Here is a 24,240-nt window from a genome sequence, read left to right as displayed (position 1 = left end):
CTCTTGTTCTCTCCCATAAGATTTTTCTGGGTCAGGCGAGGATGAAACCCAGTGGCTTCTGGCAGGGCTGCCTGAGGTGCTGTCTCTTTATCCTCCAGGCCTTTTTGGCTCTGAATGGCTTCACCTGCTGAAAGATATAACTCACGTACCAGGGTTTCCTCAGGGCTGGCCTCCTCTTTTTGTTTTTAAAAAAATTAAATTATTAAAAAAATTTTTCAATTACAGTTGACATGCAGTTATTATATTAACTTCAGGTGTACACTCCAGTGATTAGACATTATGAAACTTCTTAAGTGATCATCCCAAAACCCATCTGACACGAAACATAGTTATTAGAATATTATTAACTATACTGGAGCCCCAGTGCACAAAATTCATGCATGGGTAGGGTCCCTAGGCCTGGCCAACAATCAAGGCCATCTGTGGGGTGACTGGAGGGTGAGGAGATTGCCCCCCCCCCCCAACTGGCACCTGCCTTGGCTGGCAGCCTGGAGCCATCCCCGGTCTGCCCTGGGCTCCCCGCCACCCCAAGTCACCTCTGGGTGGGGGAGGGGCAGACACTCAACGCAGGAGCTGTGGTGCTGGTGGTCAGTGTGCATCATAGCGATTGGTTGTTCACCATTTGGTCGATTTGCATATTGGACTTGGATGTCTGTTTCTTTTATCAGGTAAGAGAAGTTTTCTGTCATTATTTTTTCAAATAGGTTTTCAATTTTTTGCTCCCTCTCTTCTCCTTCTGGGTACCCCATGATGTGAATGTTGGTACACTTGAAGTTGTCTCAGAGGCTCTTTATATCTTTGGATTCTTTTTTTCTTTTGCTGTTATGATTGGATGTTTTTTGCTTGCTTATATTTGAAATTCTTGATTTGTTTCTTCTTATCTTCTACTGTTGATTCCATGTAAGTCATTCTTTATTTCAGTTAGTGTATACTTCATTTCTTTTTAAAAAAAATATGCTTTTATTGATTTAAGAGAGAAGAAGAGAGGAGAGAAAAACATCAATGATAAGAGAGAATAATTATTGGCTGCCTCCTGCACGCCCCCTTCTGGGGAATCAAGCCTGAAACCCACAACCTGGGTATATGCCCTGACCAGAATTGAACCTTGACCTCCTGGTTCATAGGTCAGTGCTCAACCACTGAGCCTCACCGGCCAGTTCATAGTCTTATAGCTCATACTTTGAGCGACACAGCCAGATAGAGTGGCTCTAGCTTCCCGTCTTCCCCAGGGAGTTGTCCTAAGGTCAGAGTGAAAGGTGAGAAATGTTCTAAGGGTATGTAGTTCTCTGTTCATTAGTAGGCCACAAACTAGGACCCAATTTCAGATTTGGTGAAAAGAGTGGAGCCCCTGCCTTTTTTTGTTTTGTTGTTGTTGTTGTTGTTGTTTATAGGTCAAGGCTGTAATATTCTGTCATGAGAGCTTTCCCTAAATTTTGATTTCATTCAGAGGGAGGTTCAAGACTTAAGTCATCATGTAAATTTTAGTATGGGTTAGGACAGTGATTGGCAAACTCAGTCAACAGAGCCAAATATCAACAGTACAACGATTGAAATTTCTTTTGAAAACCAACTTCTGCGCATGGGCACTGTATGTGCGCACCCACAGGTGGTATTTTGTGGAAGAGCCACACTTAAAGGGGCCAAAGAGCTGCATGTGGCTCGCGAGCCGCAGTTTGTCGACCACTGGGTTAGGATAAGTATTTGGCTTGGGATAGAGAATTACCCCTTTATAGAGAATTACCCATTTTAGATTATTTCTAAGAAGGAAATTGTGTTGAGCTTTTAGGCCTAAATAGGATGAAATTTGTTATGTGAGGGCCTAAATCAAGAGGCACAAACCTAAATGCTCTCAAGGACCTTCACTGGAGAAGTTGGTCAGGTGGTAACGGGAAAAGTGCCATCGCATGCTCTGCCTAACGGGCATTTACTATTCAGTGCCAGCAAGTCCTTGGTTTGTGGTGGTGCTATGGTCTGAATGTTTGGCTGTTACCTGCTCTTGAATTGGCTCAGACTCCTGGCGACCCTGTGAATGATGTTTATAACATCCTGTCCTCAGCAGCCCTGCTCCGCCTCTGTAGCCTCATGTCCACGGCTTCTTTCACAGAATCAGTTCAGCTCATGTTTGCCCTTCCTCTTTTCTTGCTGCCTTCTATTTCCAGCATTGCTATCTTTTTCAAAGAACCCTGCCTGCTCAAGATATGCCCGAAGTAGGACAACTTCAGTTTTGCCATTTTTGCCTCCAGCAATGTTTCAGGCTTAATTTGCTCTAGGACCCACTTGTTTGTCTTTCTAACAATCCGGGGTATTCATAGAGCTCTCCTTCAACACCATATTTCTGATGAATCATTTCCCCCCCCTAGTAACCTTCACTATCCAGTTTTGCATTCGTACATAGTATTGATAATTGGGAATGCAAAGGTGTGGATGATCTTAGTCTTGGTTTCCAATGACATATCTTTGCTCTTAGTAAGCTTTCCTAATTCTTCTATTGCTGCCCTTCTGAGTCTCAGCTTTCTCTTGATTCATGAATTTTTCTGAATATTTGTGTCCCCCAAACTCATAGGTTGAAATCCTATCCCTCAAGGTGATGGGATTAGGAGGTGAGACCTTGGGAGGTGATTAGGTCATGAGGGTGGAGCCCTCATGAATGTGATTAGTGCCCTTTTACAAAAAGACCCCAGAGAGATTGCTCACCCTTTCCATCATCTGAGGACCCAGCAGGAAGGTCTTGGACCTCCAGCCTCTAGATCTTGGACTTCCAGCCTCTAGAGCTGTGAGAAGTAACTTCCTGTTGTTTATAAGCTACACCGTATATGGTATTTGTTATAGGAGCCCCAAAGGACTAAGAGAGGTAGTGGTATTGCCAGATCTTTTATGTGTGTTTTTAACAGTAGCTGAAAAATCTATATTTTTTATTGAGAAACATACCTTTGATTGTAGGTTTTTAATTTTGAAATTGTTTCAAACTTATACAAAAGCTGTAAAATTATTATGAAGAATAGCCTTTTATCTTTTCATTTAGAGTCCACATTCAGAATTTTTAATTGTCATAGTAATGTTCTTTTTAACAAAAGGATCCAATCTGGGATCACATGTTGTATTTAGTTGTCATGTCTCTTTCATCTCCTTTAGGTTGGAACAGTTCCTCAGTCTTTCTTTGATTTTCATGACCTTAGTGTTTTTTGAAGATTACAGGCTAGTCATTTTGTAGAATGTCTCTCAATTTGGGTTTGTCTGATATTTTCTTATGATTAGACTCAGATTATGTATTTTTGGCCAGAATGCCACAATAGTGATGCTGTATTCTCACTGCATTATGTCTGATAACACATGATAACTATTTAGTGGTATTTGACCACATGATTAAAATGGTACCTGCCAGATTTCTCTACTATAAATTTAACTTGTTTCTCCCTCTGTAATTAATAAATACCATACATTTTGAGTAAATACTTTGAGAGCATGTAGAATCTTATTCCTCATCTCATTTTCACATCCATTTATGCTTCTTGCCTGAATGAATTATTACTATGATGGTGGCTAAATGACTTTCTCCATCATTTTTTTTAACGTTTATTGTTTAGTATTTCACTCCAAGAAAGAGCTTTCTCCTCTTTCCATTTATTTATATATACCAATGTGGACTCAAGGATCCCTATTTTATTTAATGGGTTATAATTCTTTACTGTTATGATTTATTTTGAAGCTCAAATTGCCCCAGATTTGGACAATGGGGACCCTTTTAAACTGGCTTTTGTGTTATTTTGACATGTTCCCTTATTCTCTAGCACAAAATGTTTCAAGCTCATCTTGTTCTTTGTCCCAGTCCTGGAATCAACCATATTTTCTAAGGAGCATTGGTTGCCCTAATTTTTTAAGATTTAAAAACTGATTTTTAGAGAGAGAGGAAGAGAGAGGGAGAAAGAGAGAGAAAAGCGTCGATGTGAGAGCAGAACATTAACTGGCTGCCTCCTGCTCACACACCCTTCGCCACTGGGGATTGATTGAGCCTGCAACCTGGGCATGTGCCCTGACTAGGAATCAAACCAGCAACCTTGTGGTGCTTGGGACAACCCCCAACCAACAGCCACACCACCAGGGCAGCACTGGTGGCTTTTAATGGAGAATAGAATTCAGGAGTCATCATCTGGGTGCTAGATATGCTCATTGCTCTGGGCTGTCTCTGCTCTCAGGTCCTTGCAATGGACAAACCTAGAAAATAAGAATATGTATACATTCAGGTACATATACATACACATTTACATAGTATCTATTTCCACATCTGTGTCTCTTATCTGTATACAGGGGGAGATAAAAGTAGTTTACAGTTGTGAGTATGTGAAACACAGTTTATTCTTCTATTATTATTTATTAATTATTGTATTGTTTTCATACTAACAACTATAAACCTACTTTTGCCATATTCTGGTATTGAAAAGCATGAGTTTATACTATAATACCTCCAATTCTAGTTCAGAACAAGATTCTTTCTAGCTTTTTTCCCTTTTCTTTTTAAAAAAATCTCTCCAACAATGTGAAATATGACTCCTATTCTCTTCAACAAATTTATTTATGCAATTCCCTTGTATTTAGCCAGTCTCCTGACCTCCCTGGTTTCTGTCCCACTCTGATGCCCTCCTTGTGTCAGATTTGAACCCTATGGGCCAGCTGGGTTACTCTGCTTACATAACCTCTTGGTACTACCTCTCAGCTGCCTTCCCATCCTGCTCACCATCTTCCTCTTGTGAGCTGTGGTTGTCACTAGGCTACAGGAAGGAAGGTCTGGTTTTTAATAGTTGGCCAAATAATCGAAAAACAAAACAAAGAAAACCCTTCATAGGTGAATCAGAACTTGATTCTTGTGCCAGATCTGAAACTAATGGGACCAGATAAGAAGGAAAAGTTTCAAGTGGTGATCAGAGATGGATGTGGTCTGTAACCTGGATTTTAGAGAGAACCGTAAGATCTTTTTGGGTTAGGGGGAAAGGTGAGCATGTACATCTACCTTCCTTCTGTCCGGTCTTCTACATGTCCCATCAGGCTAAGTGAAATGAAGAAGGTAGCACTTTTGTCCTTTTGAGTAACTTTTCCATAGAGATTACATTTTTTGTTTTCTCTAATTTTTACTTCTTGCCACTTCTTCATCTCTACAAAAACCCACTCTGACATTAATAATCTTATGCTGGGGTTCAGAATATAAATTCCCTAGCAAAAAGAAAGATTAGAAAGAAAAAAGAGTCCTATTGAAAAAAGGAGTGTAGGAATGACATGTGTTGGGTTTCAGTTAATCACCAGGATTGTGCCAATCTTTTCATGTTGTTGGCCCAGTTTGATCAGTACTCATATTTAGGAGAGATGAAAACCTTTCTTCTCTGAAGCATAGCCTTTTCCCTTCATTGAAATCATTATTCTTTTGGGGGAGATGGTGGCAGGAGGTGATGTCCAGGGGAGGTAGGCAGCTTCTGTGGGGTCAGCATGGACCCCCCTTTGCATCTTACAGGAATTCAGAGAATGACTGTCTCCCAGTTGCTCAGATAAAGTCTGCTGAAGGTCGCTTGGTAAATAAAGGCAAGGTTTATTCACCATGGAGTGACACGGCTCGACGTTAGGTGCTAACTACTGGTGGTATCTGGGAAATTTGAGCTTCCTCTCTGTATAGACTTAGTACTCATCAACCTCTTGTGCCTTAGCCATTCATGCCTAGCTAGCATTTTCTCTTTGTCCACATCCTTCTTCCTGGCCTCATGTTGGTTTTATTTTCATTTCCTAGGTTTTTCTGTTGTTGTTTTTACACTTCTGTTTCTTTGGCTCATATATTTCTAGTACAGGGAACTAGGAGGTGGATATATTGGATGGGTGGGTGAGAAGAAATAGAGAAAAGGACAGTTTTAAAACGCTGACCTTTAATGTGGTAAAAATTCATATTGACTTCATAGTCTGAGTGAGCATATGTAAATAATTTGTGAAGCATATGAAAATAAACGCATGGACTTGGAGGATTTTTTTTTCTACACACTTGGATGAGCCTCTTGGGAAAACCACTTTAGTGAAGGGTGATATGGTTGTGGTGGTATGTAAACAGGCATTGATATTTACCATAACCATTCGACTCAAGTGTCCTTTTGTTGATGTTGGGCATCACTGGGAAGTTTTCTCCTTCCTGGTTATTTCCTTCAGAGGCACGTATACTTCGTTTTGGTCTTCTTTTGACAGAAGTCCAGGATATCAAATTGCTGCCCTGTTTTCAGTGGACTCCATGTTTAATTTCTCTGTCTTTTGCTTTCATTCCAAATTCAGGAATTAGTCTCCTGCACTGGGCTCATATTGATGCTATTCTGCAGACATGGGCTTTGTCTGCTATTGATGCCGACATTATTATTTCCTTAAAATGAACTTTATAGATCAGCTCTGTTGTTTCTTTGGAGATGAGTTCTAAGTCTATATATTATTATGCTGTCCTTTTATTCTTTTTGCTTAATATTTTCCATAGACTCTGTGGGCACTCACTAGGTATTTCTTGACCAGCTAATGCCTCAACCTCCACAGTATCCTACACACAATTTCCCAGGCTGTGAATAACTGTTTTCATCTTTTATCCCTCCTAAGGTTCTATAGAAGAGAAACAGCATCTTGTAGTTAAAAACATGGGTTTTTGAGTCAGTGTGATTTGGTATAAATTATTTAATTTTTCTAGATCACATTTTATTGTAGTTTTGATACATATTTTTAAAAATTAGATATAATATTGCCTGGGCTGGGTGGTTCAGTTGGTTAGAGTGTCATGCCATACACCAAAAGGTTGCAGGTTCAGTTCCCAGTCAGGGCACATACCTAGTTTGTGGGTTCGATCCCCAATTGGGAGGCAACAAGGATTGAGTTAAATACGATACTATATATGAAACACTTAGCATGGATGTTGGCACTCAGCATTTAGGAATGGTGTCACCCTTTTTTTGTTGAAATCTTCTTGTTCCTGTGTTCTAGGCTTTATTTTCTTGAAACCCTGTTCCTGGCATTTAACCTGTATCCCTTTCTATCAGGTTTGCAACTGTGCGATATGATCAAGGAGCCAAAAACATTCGGAACCAGTTCATGCACCTGACAAATTACAGCGTGAATAAGAAGAGCGGAGACTATGTCAGGTATTGGTTGCGCCAGAGCCAGGAGCTGGAGAAGTCAGTCTCAAATGTGGGTGCTGTGGAATCAGCAGTCAACTTGTTGCCCTGGAGGCAAACATTATGTTTATGTCCATGTAACATGTGAAAAGCTAAGTCACTTACCCTAGTTCTGAGGCATATCTGCTGTTGCTTCTCCATTGCTTACACAGTTACAGAGTCACCTTCTCTACCAAAATATGCTTTCTCAAGTTTCATCTTCCTCATTCATTGTCTTCCCTCACTTTGGCTTAGAGTGGAAATTTCATGCGCATGTGAAACTTTCTAGAAATCAAGAAATGAGTTCATTTCAGCATTTGATAAAATGTATCAAAGGTTTTAAAAACACTTGTGCCCTTTGACTCAGCAATTCCATTTCTAGGAATTTAACCTTAAGGAGTAACGAAGGATGTGCACACAAGATCAGAGACACAAATGTTTGTCTCTATGCATTGTCAGGTGGAAACAGCAGGTTACCAGACACTGCATGCAATCAGTTCCTTTTTTGAATATATAAGATAACTAAAGCTGTTTATTTGTGCTGGAGGGGGGAAGGAAACTAGAAAGATAGACACAAAAATGTTAAAAGTTAACTGTAGTGGATGGAATTATGGGTGGGCGATTTCTATTTTTTTCCCCTCAGAGCTTTTATGTACTTTCTACATTTTTCTAAAATAAATACTTATATGATCAAAAGGGAAAAATTTTGGAATAAATTAAATAAAGAAACGAGGCCATCTCAGAAAAGGATTCAGTGGAAGGGAATACCAGCCCAGCTGTGTGGAAATATTCTTTCTGCTCTGTTTTCTTTAATTCTGATAATTTTGCCAGAAAGTGGAAAAATAAAAAAACACACCAAATAGTTACTTTCTACTCAGACTAAAAATAGGTGCCTACAAAGCTCAAGGAAAGAAAGAAAGAAAGAAAGAAAGAAAGAAAGAAAGAAAGAAAGAAAGAGAAGGAAGCAGAGAAAGGGACGGATCTGAATGGTTGCTGAGCTATGTAGATTGCATTGGGTATCCTGTGGACAGTATTAGGAATTGGTTGAAGAAATCGCCTTCATTTTGGAAAATGAGCAAATAAGTAACTGGTGGTGGTGGGGCATTGATAGGCAATGAGTGGGCAGTGGCAACACACACGTTCCAGATGGCAAGACCTTTCCACCAGTCACGGGAGTCTGCCCGTTTGCCATCCTGCTTCTTTGTGGAGGTATACTGCATCACTTTTATTGTTGCTCTAGTGTAGGGGTGTCGAACTCAATCAGAGAAGGGGCCAAAATCTAAAATCCAGCCTAAATCGCGGGCCGAATGGTTTACTGAACAGTCTTAAACTGTCATTGTGATGGAAACGCAGCGGAGTGCAGTGATGACAGCGCGGTGTGGGCCACATTGCAAGGCCTGGCGGGACGGATTTGGCCCGCGGGCCTTGTGTTTGACACATGTGCTCTAGTGCATTCTCCCTTTCCTTCAGTGGTAAATGAAAAGGTACATTTAAAAAGCTATGTCTGCCACCAGAGAGGAGGAAGCTTGCTTCATATGCTAAAGCAACTCTGTACTTGGTTTGCTCATTAAAATGCTCCACTATGTATCTCACTAACCCATCCAGGCTCAATTTTGGTCTGAAAATGGCATCAGAGGCGGTTTTATGTCCTCATAACATTTATATCAAAGGCTAGATTTTCACCCCAAATATTTCAAACTATTAATGTTTTGGAATCATTCTTCAACTTGTTAATATTATTTCACACATTTCTTTTATGATGCATAATTGTTTGAGGAAGACTTGACTGCTTCTCCCTTACACTCCTCAAAAAGGCAGGCTATACGCATTTTCATTTCAACGGAAGAAATTGCTGTAAAGGGATATGTGACAAAAAAGTGTAAGGAAAAGTGATGAGGTAGAAGTTGTAAAAATTTTTGTTTCTACCTCCAGGCCTAGTTGCATATGTGACCTTGACCTATTAATTTATTTTAGTTGTGATGATCCAGAAGTGGAGGATTATGGGAACAAATGGAGTATGAGCGCTATGCTTAGGTATCTAAAACAAGAAGGCAGAGATACAACTGGTGAGTACCAGGCCTTTTTTCTTTTTGACTTCCCTTCTGTGTATAACTTTACCATTATCTCATCAGAAGTTAGTTTTTAATTGTAATACTGTTGCTGAGACATTTGATGTGATTAGGTTTTGGTCTCAGTTTTTCCTGTCTTTTACGAGATGCAGAAATGCTTTCCATGATCCTGGAATCTCTTTTCTTCTAGTTCGAAAAACATAACTTTCTTCTTTAATATTCAGTGAACTTAACCTTTGTGAATGTTGAACTGTTAACGAAAATACTGTCGGTTTTTATTTTTATTTTTAAAATATATTTTTTGATCTTAGAGGAGGGGAGAGAGCAAAACATCGATGATGAGAGAATCATTGATCAACTGCTTCCTGCATACACACGCCTTCCTCCCCACTGGGGATTGATATGGCAGCCCTGGCATGTTCCCACACTGGGAATCAAACCCTGGCCTCCTGGTTCATGTGTCTATACTCAACCACTGAGCCACACCAGTGGGGCTACTTGCTATCTGCTTTTCAAATAATAAATTTTCTCTATATTGGTCTTGAATTCAAACTTTTCTAAGTTAATCTCTCTTACACATGTTGTTAAATTAGAGAATGGACTATATGAAGTTTGATTGTGGGGCTTGGAATCAAAATGGACACCAATACTGAGCCTTGAGCAGAATGAGAAATTGTGCAACAAGGCCTATCTCAGTCCACACAGGGAAGGTGATGGAGGAGTGAGAAGGGGAGAAACGCTCCTTCTCCATTCTGTCTTGTCTGTTGTCATAGGCAACCACCATTTTGACTGTGTTCCTCTATTCACAGATATGCCTTCTTCTGGAGCATCCATTCACATGATTGTTATATAGAGACTTTTTTTGAATGAGCACACATGCTTTTATATTAGACTAGAGGCCCAGTGCACGGGATTCATGCACTGGTGGGGGGCATGGCCTGTGGGGATCAGCCCGCTGTGAGAGTGCTGCTCCGCTGTGGACTGCCCTCTGAGTGGCTGCTCTCGCTATGGGAGCACACTGACCACCAGGGGGCAGCTCCTGCACTGAGCATCTGCCTCCTGGTGGTCAGTGCATATCATAGAGACTGGTTGAGTGGTCTTTCTGGTTGGTTGCTGGGCTTTTATTATATAGGATTGTGTTTTGGAATCCAGTCTTTCTAATCCATGCATTGTGGTGTTCCTCCTCCTCCTCCTCCTTCTCCTCCTCCTCCTCTTCCTTCTTCTTCTTCTTTTTTTTGTAGCGTTGATGGCCCATGTAGAAGACCTGATCATTAAGACTATAATCTCTGCTGAGCTGGCTATTGCTACAGCCTGTAAAACCTTTGTTCCTCACCGCAGCAGTTGTTTTGGTAAGGAGACTCAAAAAGCTTAAAGTGTTTTGTAAAAAGGGGTTTGGGAAGTTGGGATGGGAACCTGGGGTAGAGAGTGATTCTGCAGGAGTAAGGTATGTGGTGGATTTTTATTCCTTTCTAAATTCACGTGAAGATCCTACTAAGAGGTCAATAGTGAGCTTAGTTGGAGGCCCCCTGAGAACGAGCTAGCTTTCTGTGTGGGAAGCAGGGATTGGAACTAAAGTATAGGTCTCTTTGTCAGAGTGCAATCAGAAAAAGTCTGCAACGGACTGTACAGGAATCCAGCTCTAACAAATATATTCCAGAGCTCTTTGGCAGCCAGACTGGGAGCTGTTCCAAGAAGCTCTGGCTGGTACCAGTGTGTGCTTTCTCCCAGTTTCCAACGACTCCTCCTTTTTGTTTTAGTCTTCTTTCCAGCGGGTTCCTCCTCTACCCCTCTCCTTCTTTATTCTCTTCCTCTTCCTCCTCTCCTCCTCTTCTCTGCCATCCCTAACTCCCTGATTGCACAGAGAAGGAGAGAGACACAGTTACTGGGTCAGGAAGCCTGTTGCTGACTGACCCACTAGTGGTGGTGCTGTAGCATTTGTTTCCTGCGTGGATGTGAACTCGTAGTGATTGCCAGTCAAGTCACACAGGCTTTCAGCAGGTGTTAGGCTTTGTTAGTAAAACGCAACAGGCTCATAGATGGGGGATAATTCAAGTAATACAGTAGCAAATCATGGCTTGTATAGGAGGCAGGGTAACAGAAAAGCAAAGACCTTCAGGTGTAGGGCCTGAGAGATGTAGGCTGAGACCCATTGGCCCCCTTACTAATGTTCTGATTTTCAGCAAATTGCACCAATTCCGGTTCCTCAGCTATGAAGCAGCAGTGATGATGCACTGCCTCCTCAGGGTACCAGGAAGAGCAAGTGAGACGGTGCATGCAGAGCACTTGGCACATGCCTGGCCTTTATTGTGTACTTAATAGACATTTTTTTTGTTCTATTTATAACTAGCCATTATAATTCTTGATTTCTTCAATGGATTATCATAATAGCCTATACTTTAGGGCCACTGAACCAAGGGAAGTGTTGAGACTGAATAGAAGATGGTAGATAAGAAAGGACCTAAAATTATATAGGAAAAGAAGAAGTTGTGATAGCTTTTTATTTATTTATTTTTAAACTTTTTTTTTTTTTTTTTTTAATTTCAGAGAGGACAAGAGAGGGAGGGAGAGATAGAAACATCAGTGATGAGAGAGAATCATTGATCGACTGCCTCCTGCATGCCCCCATTGGGGACAGATCCCGTAACTCAGGCATGTGCTCTGACTGATGATCGAACCATGAGCTCCTGGTTCATAGGTCAGTGCTCAACCATTGAGCCAAGCTGGGCTAAGTGCAAATATATTTATGTCTTATAAAACCCATAAATGGCTCCTTAGGTTTTAATCATCAACACAAACCTGATATAACTTCAAGCTTCTAAGGATCTGACCCCAGCTGGCTTTTCTAGAATTCTGTTTCCTTTCTTAAACCTTGCAGTCTAATTATACCACTCTGTGTCTTGTGCCTCTCTGTAAGGCCTGCTCTTCAGCTTGGAAATTCTCCTGCCTGCGTTCCACATTCCTGTTTATGTTCTAAGACTCACCTTGACCTTGTCTGTTCTAGGAATCCTAGTCTAACAAAGTGCCCCCTGTGTCTCCTCTTTCATGTTATGTTGTGCACGTGTTCCATTATGTTTCTTTCCTATTATATTGCTGTGTTTTGTTCACACATACACTTTCCCGGTAGTCTCTCAGCTTGCCTTTATGAATTCTTAGTAGTCATTGTCTCCCTACCCCTCTCACCCTCTTTCTGCCAAACCAAACCACACAATCTCCCTGGACCTCCAGGTCCTTTCCAAATCCTTTGCCTTTGCACCTGCTTTATCCTGTGTCTGAAATACCTAACAGGTTATGACATCTTTCAAGACTAAGTCAAGTATCACTCCTTTGGAGAAGTTTTTTCTAAGTCTCCAGTCAAAGATAATCTCCCCACCCCCAGCATTGTTCATAGTCTGCAGTGGTTCCGGCATGTTGCCTGGTACCCAGTCATGTGTCTGTCCCCCCAATGGACCGGAAGTTCTTTGAGGACAGCAACAGTGTCTCCCTCATTTCTGCCCCTCCAAGAAATAATTGTTGAATGTCTGATTGGTACCTGTTCTCACTGCCTTTTGGTGGCCTGACAGTAGGCTTCATAATAAATGTGATTTGGTAAGGGCTTAGAGCTCTTAGAATTATTGTAAACTGTTTGAAGAGAGGACATAGGGACTGTAACTCCAACTTTAAAAACATTATTAGATGAAAATAAATAAATAAATAAATAAATAAAGGTCCTTTTCCACATCTGCTTGGCTGTTATGTGAAGGTAAATTTTTTGGTGTAAAAAAATCTTTGTTCTATTGTAGAATCATCACAAGCTTTTCTGAATGTTTCCATTCCTATTTTGGTTTATTGCTTGATTGCCTTTTGGAAGCTTAAGATTTTCTTATACTTAATGGCTATCAAAGTTCTGATGTGAAGTAAGCAGCGACTTTCTCTGATTTCGTGAATACCCCTGAGGTCCGTGTCCTCACCCATGGTCTCCTTCCCCCTCCCTACTTGTGTTCAGTTTCAATAAACTGAGTGCATCTGGAGTTTTTTAAGTTGTTGACTGTGTTCTTGGCTTTTGTGGTTGTAATTCCACTTCCTGTCAGTCCTGGGATTCTGTGTGCTTCATTACCTCCCCCATCAGACATGATTCTGTGAACGTGTGTATATTTGAGTGGATCTCTTTGCCTCCCACGATTCCTAACCTTCCCTGGGCTTTAAGTTACAAGGAATAAGCTGTTTTGTTTGTTTTCTTTCTTTCCTTTTTTTCATTTGTTTTAGAGTAAATAGGAGTTGAGAGTTTCCCAGAAGAATTTGGCTTGAACAAAGCATTGGTGCTTTTAGAGGAAGCCAATAGTCCAGTGATGGGGTTCACTATATATTTTTTGGTTGCTGTTTCTGCCTTTCCACATTATGAATCCTTGCCAGGAGCATTCCATTACTATCTAAGTGTTTCTGTGCTATCATTTCTCTCTTATCCTACCATCTGATGCCCAACCGCGCTCCCTGGTACCTTTCATATTCCCATTCATTTGTTTACTTAGGCATTGAATTTATGCGGTGTGCAGGGCATAGATAAGAGTCTGTTCCTTTCAAACCAAACTGTGCATGGCATGTAACATATATATTTTAGAGGCCCAGTGCATGAATTTGTGTACAAGTGGGGTCCCTCAGCCTGGTGTGCGGGATTGGGCCGAAACCGGCTCTCTGATAAACCCCCAGGGGGTCCTGGATTTCAAGAGGGCATAGGCCAGGTCAAGGGACTCCACTGGTGCACGATTGGGGCTGGGGAGGGATGCAGGAGGTTGGCCAGCCGGGAGGCACCATAGGAGGGTACCAAGATGTGTCCGGCCCATCTCACTTAGTCCCAATTGGCTGGACCCCAGCAGCAAACTCACCTTCCGGTCAGAGCATCTTCCCCCTGGTGATCAGTGCATGTTATAGTGAATGGTCAACTGGTTGTCTGTCCCCTGGTGGTCAGTGTATGTCATAGCAAGTGGTTGAGTGACCTTAGCATATCATTAGCATATTACACTTCGATTGATAGATTGAACAGCTGACCAGACAACCAGACACTGAGCACATTAGGCTTTTATTATATAGGATATATATATCTGCATTGTATTATTAGTATTTAAATATAGACTTAGGAACCATCACAAACCAACCGGAACTTAGCCATTTAATGTTTTTTTTCATAGATGTGTACATCTTGGAAGTTCCTCAGAGAACAATTAGAAAAGAGATTGAGATCCTGACAAATTAAGACTCTTACTTCAGGATCTAGAGCTAGTGAGTGAGAGAGCTCAGATGAGAGAGACTTAGCTTGGAGAAAAGGGTCAGAAGATGGGTTTTTGCAATTAAGTCGTCTTGATCATAGGACTCTTGGTTTATAGAACTTTGTTGTAGATGTTAATCCTCACATGAGGATATTTTTCCATTGATTTTTATTTTAAAAAAATATATATTTTATTGATTTTTAACAGAGAGAAAGGGAGAGAGATAGAGAGCTAGAAATGTCGATGAGAGAGAAACATCGACCAGCTGCCTCTTGCACACTGTGCCCGCAACCAAGGTATATGCCCTTGACTGGAATCGAACCTGGGACCTTTCAGTCTGCAGACCGACGCTCTACCACTGAGCCAAACTGGCTTCGGCTCCATTGATTTTTAGAGGGAGTGGAAGGGAAGGGAAGAGACAGAGAGAAATATCAATGTGAGAGACACATTGATTGTTGACTCCTGCACGTGCCCCAATTAGGGTAGGGGATTGAACCTGCAACCGAGATATGTGCCCTTGACGAGAACTGAACCCGTGACCCTTCAGTTTGTGGGCCAATGTTCTGTCCACCGAGCCATATGGGCTAGGGCGGTTTATAGAACTCCCCCAGTGAAACATATTTTTGACGGTCTAATTTTCACGGCCTTCAAGATTGTGAAAATGTGGTACCATGTGAAGTATATGCTTACACAGCAACCCTTTAAATATGCTGAGGAAATTGGCACCGTGAGATAACTGGCTGTGAGAAAAGCAGCCAAAGACAACAGGATGTTAGCTGCTCTTTAAAGATGCTGCTGCTGACACTGACTTTATCTGTGTGTGTGTGTGAAGATGGCCTAAGTGACAAGCTATGACCCTGTTCCTCTCGAGCCTGGGATCATATGAACCCACTCTCATGCTGCTTCTAAAATTGTTGAGACTGGCTTTGTTTAGGTCAGAGACCAACGGTATCTTTGCTCTGTGCAAACCAGGCTCAGGAAACCTCTCTTTGTTGGATGAATGCAGGTTTGATCTTTCAATGCTATTGTTCTAGACCAGTGGTCACCAAACTCATTAATCAACAGAGCCAAATATCACCAGTACAACAATTGAAATTTCTTTTGAGAGCCAATTTTTTAAAACTTAAACTTCTTCTAATGCCACTTCTTCAAAATAGACTTGCCCAGGCCGTAGCATTTTGTGGAAGAGCCACGCTTAAGGGCTCAAAGAGTTGCGTGTGGCTCGTGAGCCGCAGTTTACTGACCACTGTTCTAGACCATTTCACAGAGTTAGCTGACATTCTTAAAGGGAGAATGCCCATAAATATTTGTTAAAGGAATGAAAACAGGCAATATACATTCTCCAACAATGTAAAGCAGGCAATATACATTCTCCAACAATGTAAACTACTTGACCACCACCAACAAAAAAATAATGGAAGTCATTAAACAGTTCACTTGTTGAGACAGTCTTCTTGTCGGTTCATCCCATGCTCTACTTAGATGGGAAGAGAAGTGTACTGTAGAAGGGACTTAGTAGAAAGTACCTACTATTTGTAAGTACTCTTCATTGGTTATATTCTTTAGTCCTTGTTATAGTTTGTATTTATTACTCATGTTAATATACAAGGGAAGAAGATTCAGAGAAGTTAAATAATCTGTCCTAGGGCCTAAATGGCAAAGCCAAATTTGAGAGGTAGGTCTCTGGCTCTTTCTCCACCCTTAGAAAGACAAGTTCTGATGTGTCCGGCCACTTTTGGCATATTCTGGATTCTCCTGCTATCCTATAACTATAAATCATAGCATCCTTTTTAGTAGATCAGGTCTGAGAAAGGACACTTTTTCAGCTCAAACCAACAGTACCTAGTCCTAGCTACTCTTTCCAAATCTACCTTTACATATGGTAGCCAGATACCATATTGATTTTTTGGACTAGTTAACAAATTGGCTCTGGGCTTTTTCTTTTATTTGGTTCATTTTCCTGTGGACCTTGACCTGCTTTTTTCCAAATTCTCCTTCTGGATCCCAGATAAAGACTTCCTCCTTAGGTTTCAAATCAAATCCAAAGCCAAGTTGAAAAGAATTTCCTTTCTACAATAGCATTTGACTGACAGAGAGTCCTGGACAGTGTTAGCACTCTCCACTGCCTCAAGGATTATAGCTTCAGCTGGGACTTTATTTCTGGGGGGGTTAGTAGACTGATTCCAAAATTAGTGGTGTGACATGTTTGGTAATCTTTTAGGTTTTGAATGCCTTATTAATTCCTCTATCAGATATTTTTTCCCTTCCTTCCCTAGGCCATTTTGTATCAAGTTTTTCCTTAATATGTCAAAATCTTAATAAGAATTTTTCTTATTTTCTGTATGGTTGTTGGTTTTATTATGAATATTTCATCTCATGATTAGAATTATTTGTGGGGAGAACCTGCAAACCCTTTTGTCTTTTTCAAAAATAGTACAATTTTTCACTTAAAACTTCCTTCTTTTTCTTTCTATTTTCTTCTCTCCCCCACTTTCTCTCACCATAGTATTTCTTGGTTGCTTTCTATGTTCTTTTTATGATGTAGGCTGCTCGATACATAACGATGAATAAGACATGAGCCCTGCCCTTGAGTGATGGGAGGAGCAGGCATGAAATGATAACTGACAGTACAAGTAGTGGGGTAACTCAGGTGCTCTTGGGATACACAAGAGTTAACAGCTGTGCCTAGAAGAGCCAGGGAAAGTCATTCCTTGCAGAGGGAATATGACATGCAAAACAATGTCATGAAACAATGCGGCATTTTTGAAGTAAGTTCATTGTGACCAGAAGTAGCCTGCCTAGGATTGGGTGGCCGGGGATAAAGTTATGGGAATAGACTGGGGCTTAGTTGTATAGGCCTGACACACTTAAGTTTCAGGCCTTTACAATTAGGACCAGCCACTGGAGGTTTGTGAGCAGGGGAGCAATAGGATCATTATTATTTTCTTTAACTTTTATCATGATTTGATCTAAAGCTTGGTATGATATAATTACAACACAGAGAAAACTATTCAACATTATTGGAAATGACTAGTTTAAAATCTTCCAGGAACCAACCTGACGTCAGAGTCTGTTGCTGACAGTCACTGCCTGTCTAATAAATCTATTAGATTTATGTCTTAGAAAGGTAATTCTGATACCATGTAGAGAATGGACTACAGTGGGGAGAGAGACTCGTGCTAGGGAAATAATTTCAGAGGTAGAGGTACACAGTGGTAATATATACTTATCTTGTGACCCAAGAAACATGAAACCATATGTTTACATAAGTACCTGTACATGAATGTTTATGGCAGCTTTATTCATAATCACCAAAAATTGGAAGCAACACAAATGTCCATCATCTGTTGAATGGATAAATAAATTGTGGTATGTCCATAAAATGGAATACTGCTCAGTAATAAAAGGAATGAACTATATGACTGATACATATAATAACATAGATAGCTCTCAAAAGCACATTTGAAGTGAAAGAAAATAATTCTTAAAAGGCTAAATACAGTATGATTCCATTTATTTGACTTTGTGGGAAAAGGCAGAAATCAGATAAGAAGTTGCTGATGGATAGGGAATGAGGATTGACTGCAAAGGGGCAGAAGGTCACATTGGTGATAGAAATATTCTATTGTTTGTGGTGGCAGCTAAACAACTGTATGCATTTGTCAATACTCATCAAACTGTACATTTTAAGTGTGCATTTTACTGTATGTAAACATGCCTCAATAAGCCTATCTTAAAATAAGAAACAATGATAGATGGATGAACCTCACAAGCATGCTAAATGAAAGAAGCCAGACTCAAGAGAGTATATACTTCATGCTTCCTTTTATATGAAATTTTAGAATAAGCAAAACTAATCTATAGTGGAAGAAAGAATAGTGATTGGAGGCCCTGGCCGGTGTGGCACAGATGGTTGGAACATTGTCCCAAAAGGTTCTGGGTTCTATTCTTAGTCAGGGCACATACCTAGGTTGCAGGTTTGGTCCCCAGTTGGAATGCATCTGAGAAGCAACCAATCCATGTTTTTCTCTCACATCAATGTTGTGGTTTTTTTTTGTGTTTTTCCCCCCTCTTCTCTCCCTCTCATTTCCTATCTTTAAAACTAGTAAACATATCCTTGGGGGAGGATTTAAAAAAAAAAAAAATGAGTAGTGATTGGTGCCCAGCCAGTGTGGCTCAGTGGTTGAGCATCAACCTATGAACCAGGAGGTCAGGGTTTGATTCCCAGTCAGGGCACATGCCCAGGTTACGGGATCGATCCCTAGTCTGGGGTGTGCAGGAGGCATCTGGTCCATGACTCTCTCTCATCATGAATGTTTCTTCCTTTCTCCCTCTCCTTTCCTCTCTGAAATCAATAAAATATTATATTTAAAAAAAAAAGAGTAGTGATTGGGGTGTGTCAAAGGAAGCAGGGTGTTTACTAGGAAGGCACATGGGAGGCCTTTCTGGGGTGATGGAAATGTTCTGTGTGGATGGATATGAGTGTATCAAATCATTAAGACATATCAAATATCGAATTGTATACTTAAGATCTGTCCATTTCATGTAAATTATACCTTAAAAGAAAACAGAAGGCTGGGTTAAAGAAAAATAAAGACAGAGATCTGTTAATTTGTTGGATTTAGAGACTGATAGGTGGGGTTACCATTTTTTAAGATGAAGAATAATAGGAAGCCAAAGAGGTTTTGGGGAAAGATAACGAATTATGTTTTGCTGAGTGTTGAGTATCCATGGGATGTCCTAGTGAAGTTGTCTAGAAGGCAGTTGGAATTATGGATTTGGTGTCCTGAAGACACTTGACTAAAGATGTAGATTTGAATGTCATCATCATAATGTTAATTGCAGCCATGAGAATACATGTGATCACCCAAGAAGAGAAGTAGAATTGAGAAGGGAAGAGACCTGAGGAAACCACCCTGAGCAAACCCACCAGTGATTAGCTGGGCAGAAGAGAAGGAATGAAAGGAGAGGAAGGAGGAGGAGAATCAGCAGAGAGCAGTGTCCTGGAACCAAGGGAGAAGAAAGTTCCAATAAGTAAGGGATGGTCAACAGCTTCAGATGCTTGGGCTTAGCAGTAAGGCGGTCTTTGGTGATCATAATGAGAACAGACTATTAGAGAGTGGGAGCAGAACACATTCTTAGGGGTTGGGGAGTAAATAGGCATCAAGAAAATTAAGGCAGCTGCATTGCAGAAATAGGGAGGAAAGGGTGTAATGTAAAGTAAGAAGTAGAGCCAGGCATTTTTTACCATTCACTAGTATAATTTTCAAGTTTGTTTTGATTTGGCTAGAGGCTAGGGAAATTTTTCTCACTAAGGAAAAAGTTCCTAAGGAAATGTTGATTAAGGTGGCAGCAACAATCTTTTGAAACTACCGTATTTTTCGGACCATAAGACGCTCCGGACCATAAGACGCACCAGTTTTTAGAGAAGGGAAATGAAGAAAAAAAAGATTCTGAAACAAATAGTGTCCTAAAATATTTTATGTGCATTAAAACCCAACATCACAGTCATAAACACATGTAATCAACCCTGTAAAGTAAACAGCAGCATTTAGAACCATTTTAGAGCCGGGCAAGCATACAGAGACCACACAGAGCCGGGCAAGTAAAAAAACTTTTTTTTAAAAGTATATGTGTAGGCTATATTTGGACCATAAGACGCAGGGACTTTCCCCCCCCACTTCTGGGGGGAAAAAAGTGCGTCTTATGGTCCGAAAATACGGTACTTGCTCTCCTGTCATGATGAAGGCAACACAGAGGAACAGAGAAAGTAGCTCAGAACTGGGAAAGCTCAGCTTGCCTGCACCCCTCAATGACAGGAAGGAACACTGGGAGATGTCATCCTGGAATCTGAAGTTTTGAAATTCTAGACACTGCCGCTAAAACACACAACATTAAAAGGTGAGGAAGTTTAATATTCTCATTACAACCTGCTTCTTACCTTTTAAAACCTTTAGTGTCCACAGAAAAGACCAATCATAAGTTAAAAAACTTATCAAGACTAGTAGCCTGATTCAAATTATTATTTTTAAGATGAGCCAATTATTTTAAGAGATAAGCCTGATACAAATGCTGTCTTTTCACCCCATTTCTTTTCCCCAAATTCCAGCTTCTTAGGTGAGCTGGGTTTTGCACCATGTTGTAATGGACTTACCACACTCTTTTTTAAAAATATGTTTTTATTGATTTCAGAGAGAGAGAGAGAGAGGGAGGGAGGAAGAGAAAGGGATAGAGAGCTATATACATCAGTGGGCTGCTTCCTGCTGCCCCCTGCTAGGGATCAAGCCCCCAACCCCAGGGAATGTGCCCTGATGGAGAATCCAAACATGGCTCATAAGTCGATGCTCAATAACTGAGCCACAGTGATTGGCTAACTTATCCCACTCTTAAATGATAGTAGATCCAACCTGGTGCATGAACAAGATGTAGTTAGATTCAAAGCTGATTATGAGGTTGTTATGAGATTGATGGGTTTTATTCACCCAAGTAAAAATTAAGTTGTCACTGCAAAGGATGCTTGCTTGCTTTGGGTTATATTTTTTCCTTTTCCAGAGTGTTGGTTCCCAGCCTTTCAACTGAGATTCTTGGAATTTGCCTCTTAATTTGGAATATAGTTAAGTGAATGTGTTGGCTGTTCAATGTTAGGTGTTGAAATAGTGGGTCTCATTGTTATTCTGATTTCAATTTGATTTCATTTGTGATTAATTCTGCAAATCTGATCAATATGTGGACCAATCATTATTCTCACACTGTTCCTTAAACTGTTATTATTGATAATATTATTACTTTATGAAACAGTTGAATCCTATGCTTCAGCTTCTAAAATCTGAAGAGAATGTTATTTTTCTTGAATGAGACTCACATTCTATTGTCTTGCTTTTATGATACTAATTTGGACTTACAGATTTTGTTGTTTTTTGTTTTTTAAATTTCTTTTTGATTAAGGTATTTTGCAGTTAGGTTTTTCCTTTTATTGTTTATTATTTTTAAAAAAATGTCTATTTTTAAAAGTATTATATACATCTTCTTTTCTCCCCAGCTGTCCCTACCTCCCAGCACATACTGTCCTACCCTCCCCCCACCATCTGTGTCCATTGGTTATGCTTATATGTATGCATATAAGTCCTTTGGTTGATCTCTACCCCTCACCTTCCTTCCTCCCCTCATAGGTTGGACAGTCTGTTCAATGCTTCAGTGACTCTGGTTCTGTCTTTGCTCATCAATTTATGTTGTTCATTATATTCCACATATGAGTGAGATCATGTGATATTTATCTTTCTCTGACTGACTTATTTCACTTAGCATAATGCTCTCCAGGTCCATCCATGCTGTTGCAAATGGTAAGAATTCCTTCTCTTTTTTTTTTATAGCAGCGTAGTATTCCATTGTGTAGATGTACAACAGTTTTCTAACCCACTCATCTGCTGATGTGTGCTTAGGCTATTTCCAAATCTTATCTATTGTAAATTGTGCTGCTATGAACATAGGGGTGCATATATCCTTTCTGATTGGTGTTTCTGGTTTCTTGGAATATAGTCCTATAAGTGGGATTACTGGGTCAAATGGAAATTCCATTTTTAGTTTTTTGAGGAAATTCCATACTGTTTTCCACAGTGGCTGCACCAGTCTACATTCCGACCAGCAGTGTATGAGGGTTCCTTTTTCTCTGCATCCTCTCCGGCACTTGTAGTTTGTTGATTTGTTGATGATAGCCATTCTGACAGGTGTGGAATCATATGTCTCTTGGCTTTCTGTATGTCCTCTTTTGAAAACTGTCTATTTAGGACCTTTGCCCATTTTTTGATTCGATTGTTTATCTTCCTTTTATTAAATTCCCTATAAATTTTGGCGATTAAGCCCTTATCGGAGATAACATTGGCAAATATGTTTTACCATGCAGTGGGCTTTCTTGATGTTTTATTGATGATTTCTTTTGCTGTGCAGAAGCTTTTTATTTTGATGTAGTTTCATTTGTTTATTTTCTCAGTTTCCATTGCCTTAGGAGCTATATCAGTAAAGATATTGCTATGACAGATGTCTGCTATTTTGCTGCCCATGGCTTCTAAGATTTTTATAGTTTCCCGTCTTATATTTAAGTCCTTTATCCTTTTTGAGTTTAGTTTTGTGAATGGTATAAGTTGGTGTTCTAATTTTTTGCATGTATCTGTCCAATTTTCCTAAAATCATTTATTGAAGAGTCTGTCTTGACTCCATTGTATGCTCTTGCCTCCTTTGTCAAATATTAATTGAGCATAATGGCTTAGGACTATTGTGGGTTCTCTATTCTGTTCCATTGGTCTCTATGTCTATTTTTGTGCCAGTACCATGCAATTTTGAGAACAGTGGCTTTGTAGTATAGCTTGATATCTGCTATTGTGATCCCTCCAACTTTGTTCTTCTTTCTCAGGATTGCTGTGGCTATTCTGGGTCTTTTTTTTCTTTTTTTTATTCCAGAAAAATATTTGGAGACTTTGTTTTACATCTTTTGAAATATGCCATTGATATTTTAATGGGGATTGCATTGAATCTATAGATTGCTTTGGGTGGACATTTTAATGATGTTGATTATGCCAATCCATGAACATGATATATTCTTCCATTTGTTTATGTCTTCCTCTATCTCTTTTTTTCAGCATCCTGTAATTTTCTGAGTATAGGTCGTTTATTTCCTTGGTTAAATTTATTCCTAAGTATCTTAATTTTTTTTGTTGTAATGGTAAATTGTTTTTCCTTTTAAATATCATATTTAATGCTATACCACAAAAGACTTTTCTCACATTAAAAGGAGAATATTCTGCAGGTTAGAAGACTATTCAGAAGAATGTACTGGCCCTTTAGCTTTGAAGCTATAATATATTACCAAAAGAAGATAGGTGAAGGACCCTCTGTTTCTTTATATTTTAAAGTATAGATAAAATGATTTTTGTGTAGTTATATGAAGGTGAAACCCAACTCACATGCTCTTAGAGTTTGTGATTACTTTTGCAAATTAAGTGGAATCCTAAATAAGTACTAGGGAAACTAACTCACTCATGGAAAATTTTCCCAAGAGAAAATCTGAATATAAATGTCTACCTGAATGCATATTTAATAGGATTTAGGTTTACTGAGCTTACAGATATTGACAAATGGTGAGAGCATAAACCAAAGGATGCTGAAGAAATACCGGAAAGAGAAATGGTTTCCCCAAGTTTCACAGTGAGTCAATGGTAGAGTTATGAGGAGGATTCAGGGGTCTGGATTCTAGGATTTTCTTGGTATCACATCAGATTTCCTATGTTCTAGAAGAGAGTCATTGGCACCTCTTTTTAAAAAGCCTACGATTATTTCTCTATGTTTTTTAGTTGCTTGAGAGATGGGACAATTCTTCTTGTAATAAAGAAGTTTGTTTCAAAATGAGTATCTGGAAAATATAAGTAGTGTTTTGTGAGTATGAGCTGTGGTCTGTGACCTTTGGTTGAACTGTACAGAAGCTAGCGTTTTCTCCTGGACAGAAGGTATAAACCATTTATTCGAGAAATAGAGTATTTGGGAATGAGTGGGACTTTTGAAAATCTGATATATTCTATGTATGTATACCCAGGAGGACTGTGGAGAGAGTCTCAGTAGTAATAATAATAATAATAATAATAATAATAATGAAAATAAAGGTTGTCAACTGAAGTTACAAAGTTAGCCTCATCCCTGCATTCTGGGAGAAAAGGCTGCTCATGGTTCTTGCTCTGCTCTTTGCAACAATTGGAGAGTTAAGGAAGAGAATCTGTAAAGAATCCAGAG

At 39.9% G+C, this 24,240-nt stretch overlaps 1 protein-coding gene across 3 annotated transcripts in view; it reads left to right on the top strand.

Moving 5' to 3' along the window:
• Window positions 1–24,240, top strand: part of TTLL5 (tubulin tyrosine ligase like 5) — a 239,727-nt gene that overhangs the window by 37,296 nt on the left and 178,191 nt on the right. For all 3 annotated transcript variants that reach the window (XM_036430782.2, XM_036430771.2, XM_036430764.2), the window contains exons 10-12: window positions 7,041–7,142; window positions 9,129–9,220; window positions 10,465–10,572. In XM_036430782.2, the coding sequence (XP_036286675.1) occupies window positions 7,041–7,142; window positions 9,129–9,220; window positions 10,465–10,572 (302 nt within the window). The remainder of the gene's footprint in view (window positions 1–7,040; window positions 7,143–9,128; window positions 9,221–10,464; window positions 10,573–24,240) is intronic.

Source organism: Pipistrellus kuhlii, unplaced genomic scaffold (assembly GCF_014108245.1).
Source record: "Pipistrellus kuhlii isolate mPipKuh1 unplaced genomic scaffold, mPipKuh1.p scaffold_m20_p_1, whole genome shotgun sequence".
Taxonomy (NCBI): Eukaryota; Metazoa; Chordata; class Mammalia; order Chiroptera; family Vespertilionidae; genus Pipistrellus; species Pipistrellus kuhlii.
Note: the sequence above shows the minus strand (reverse complement) of the source record. Positions and strands in the feature narration are given on the sequence as shown.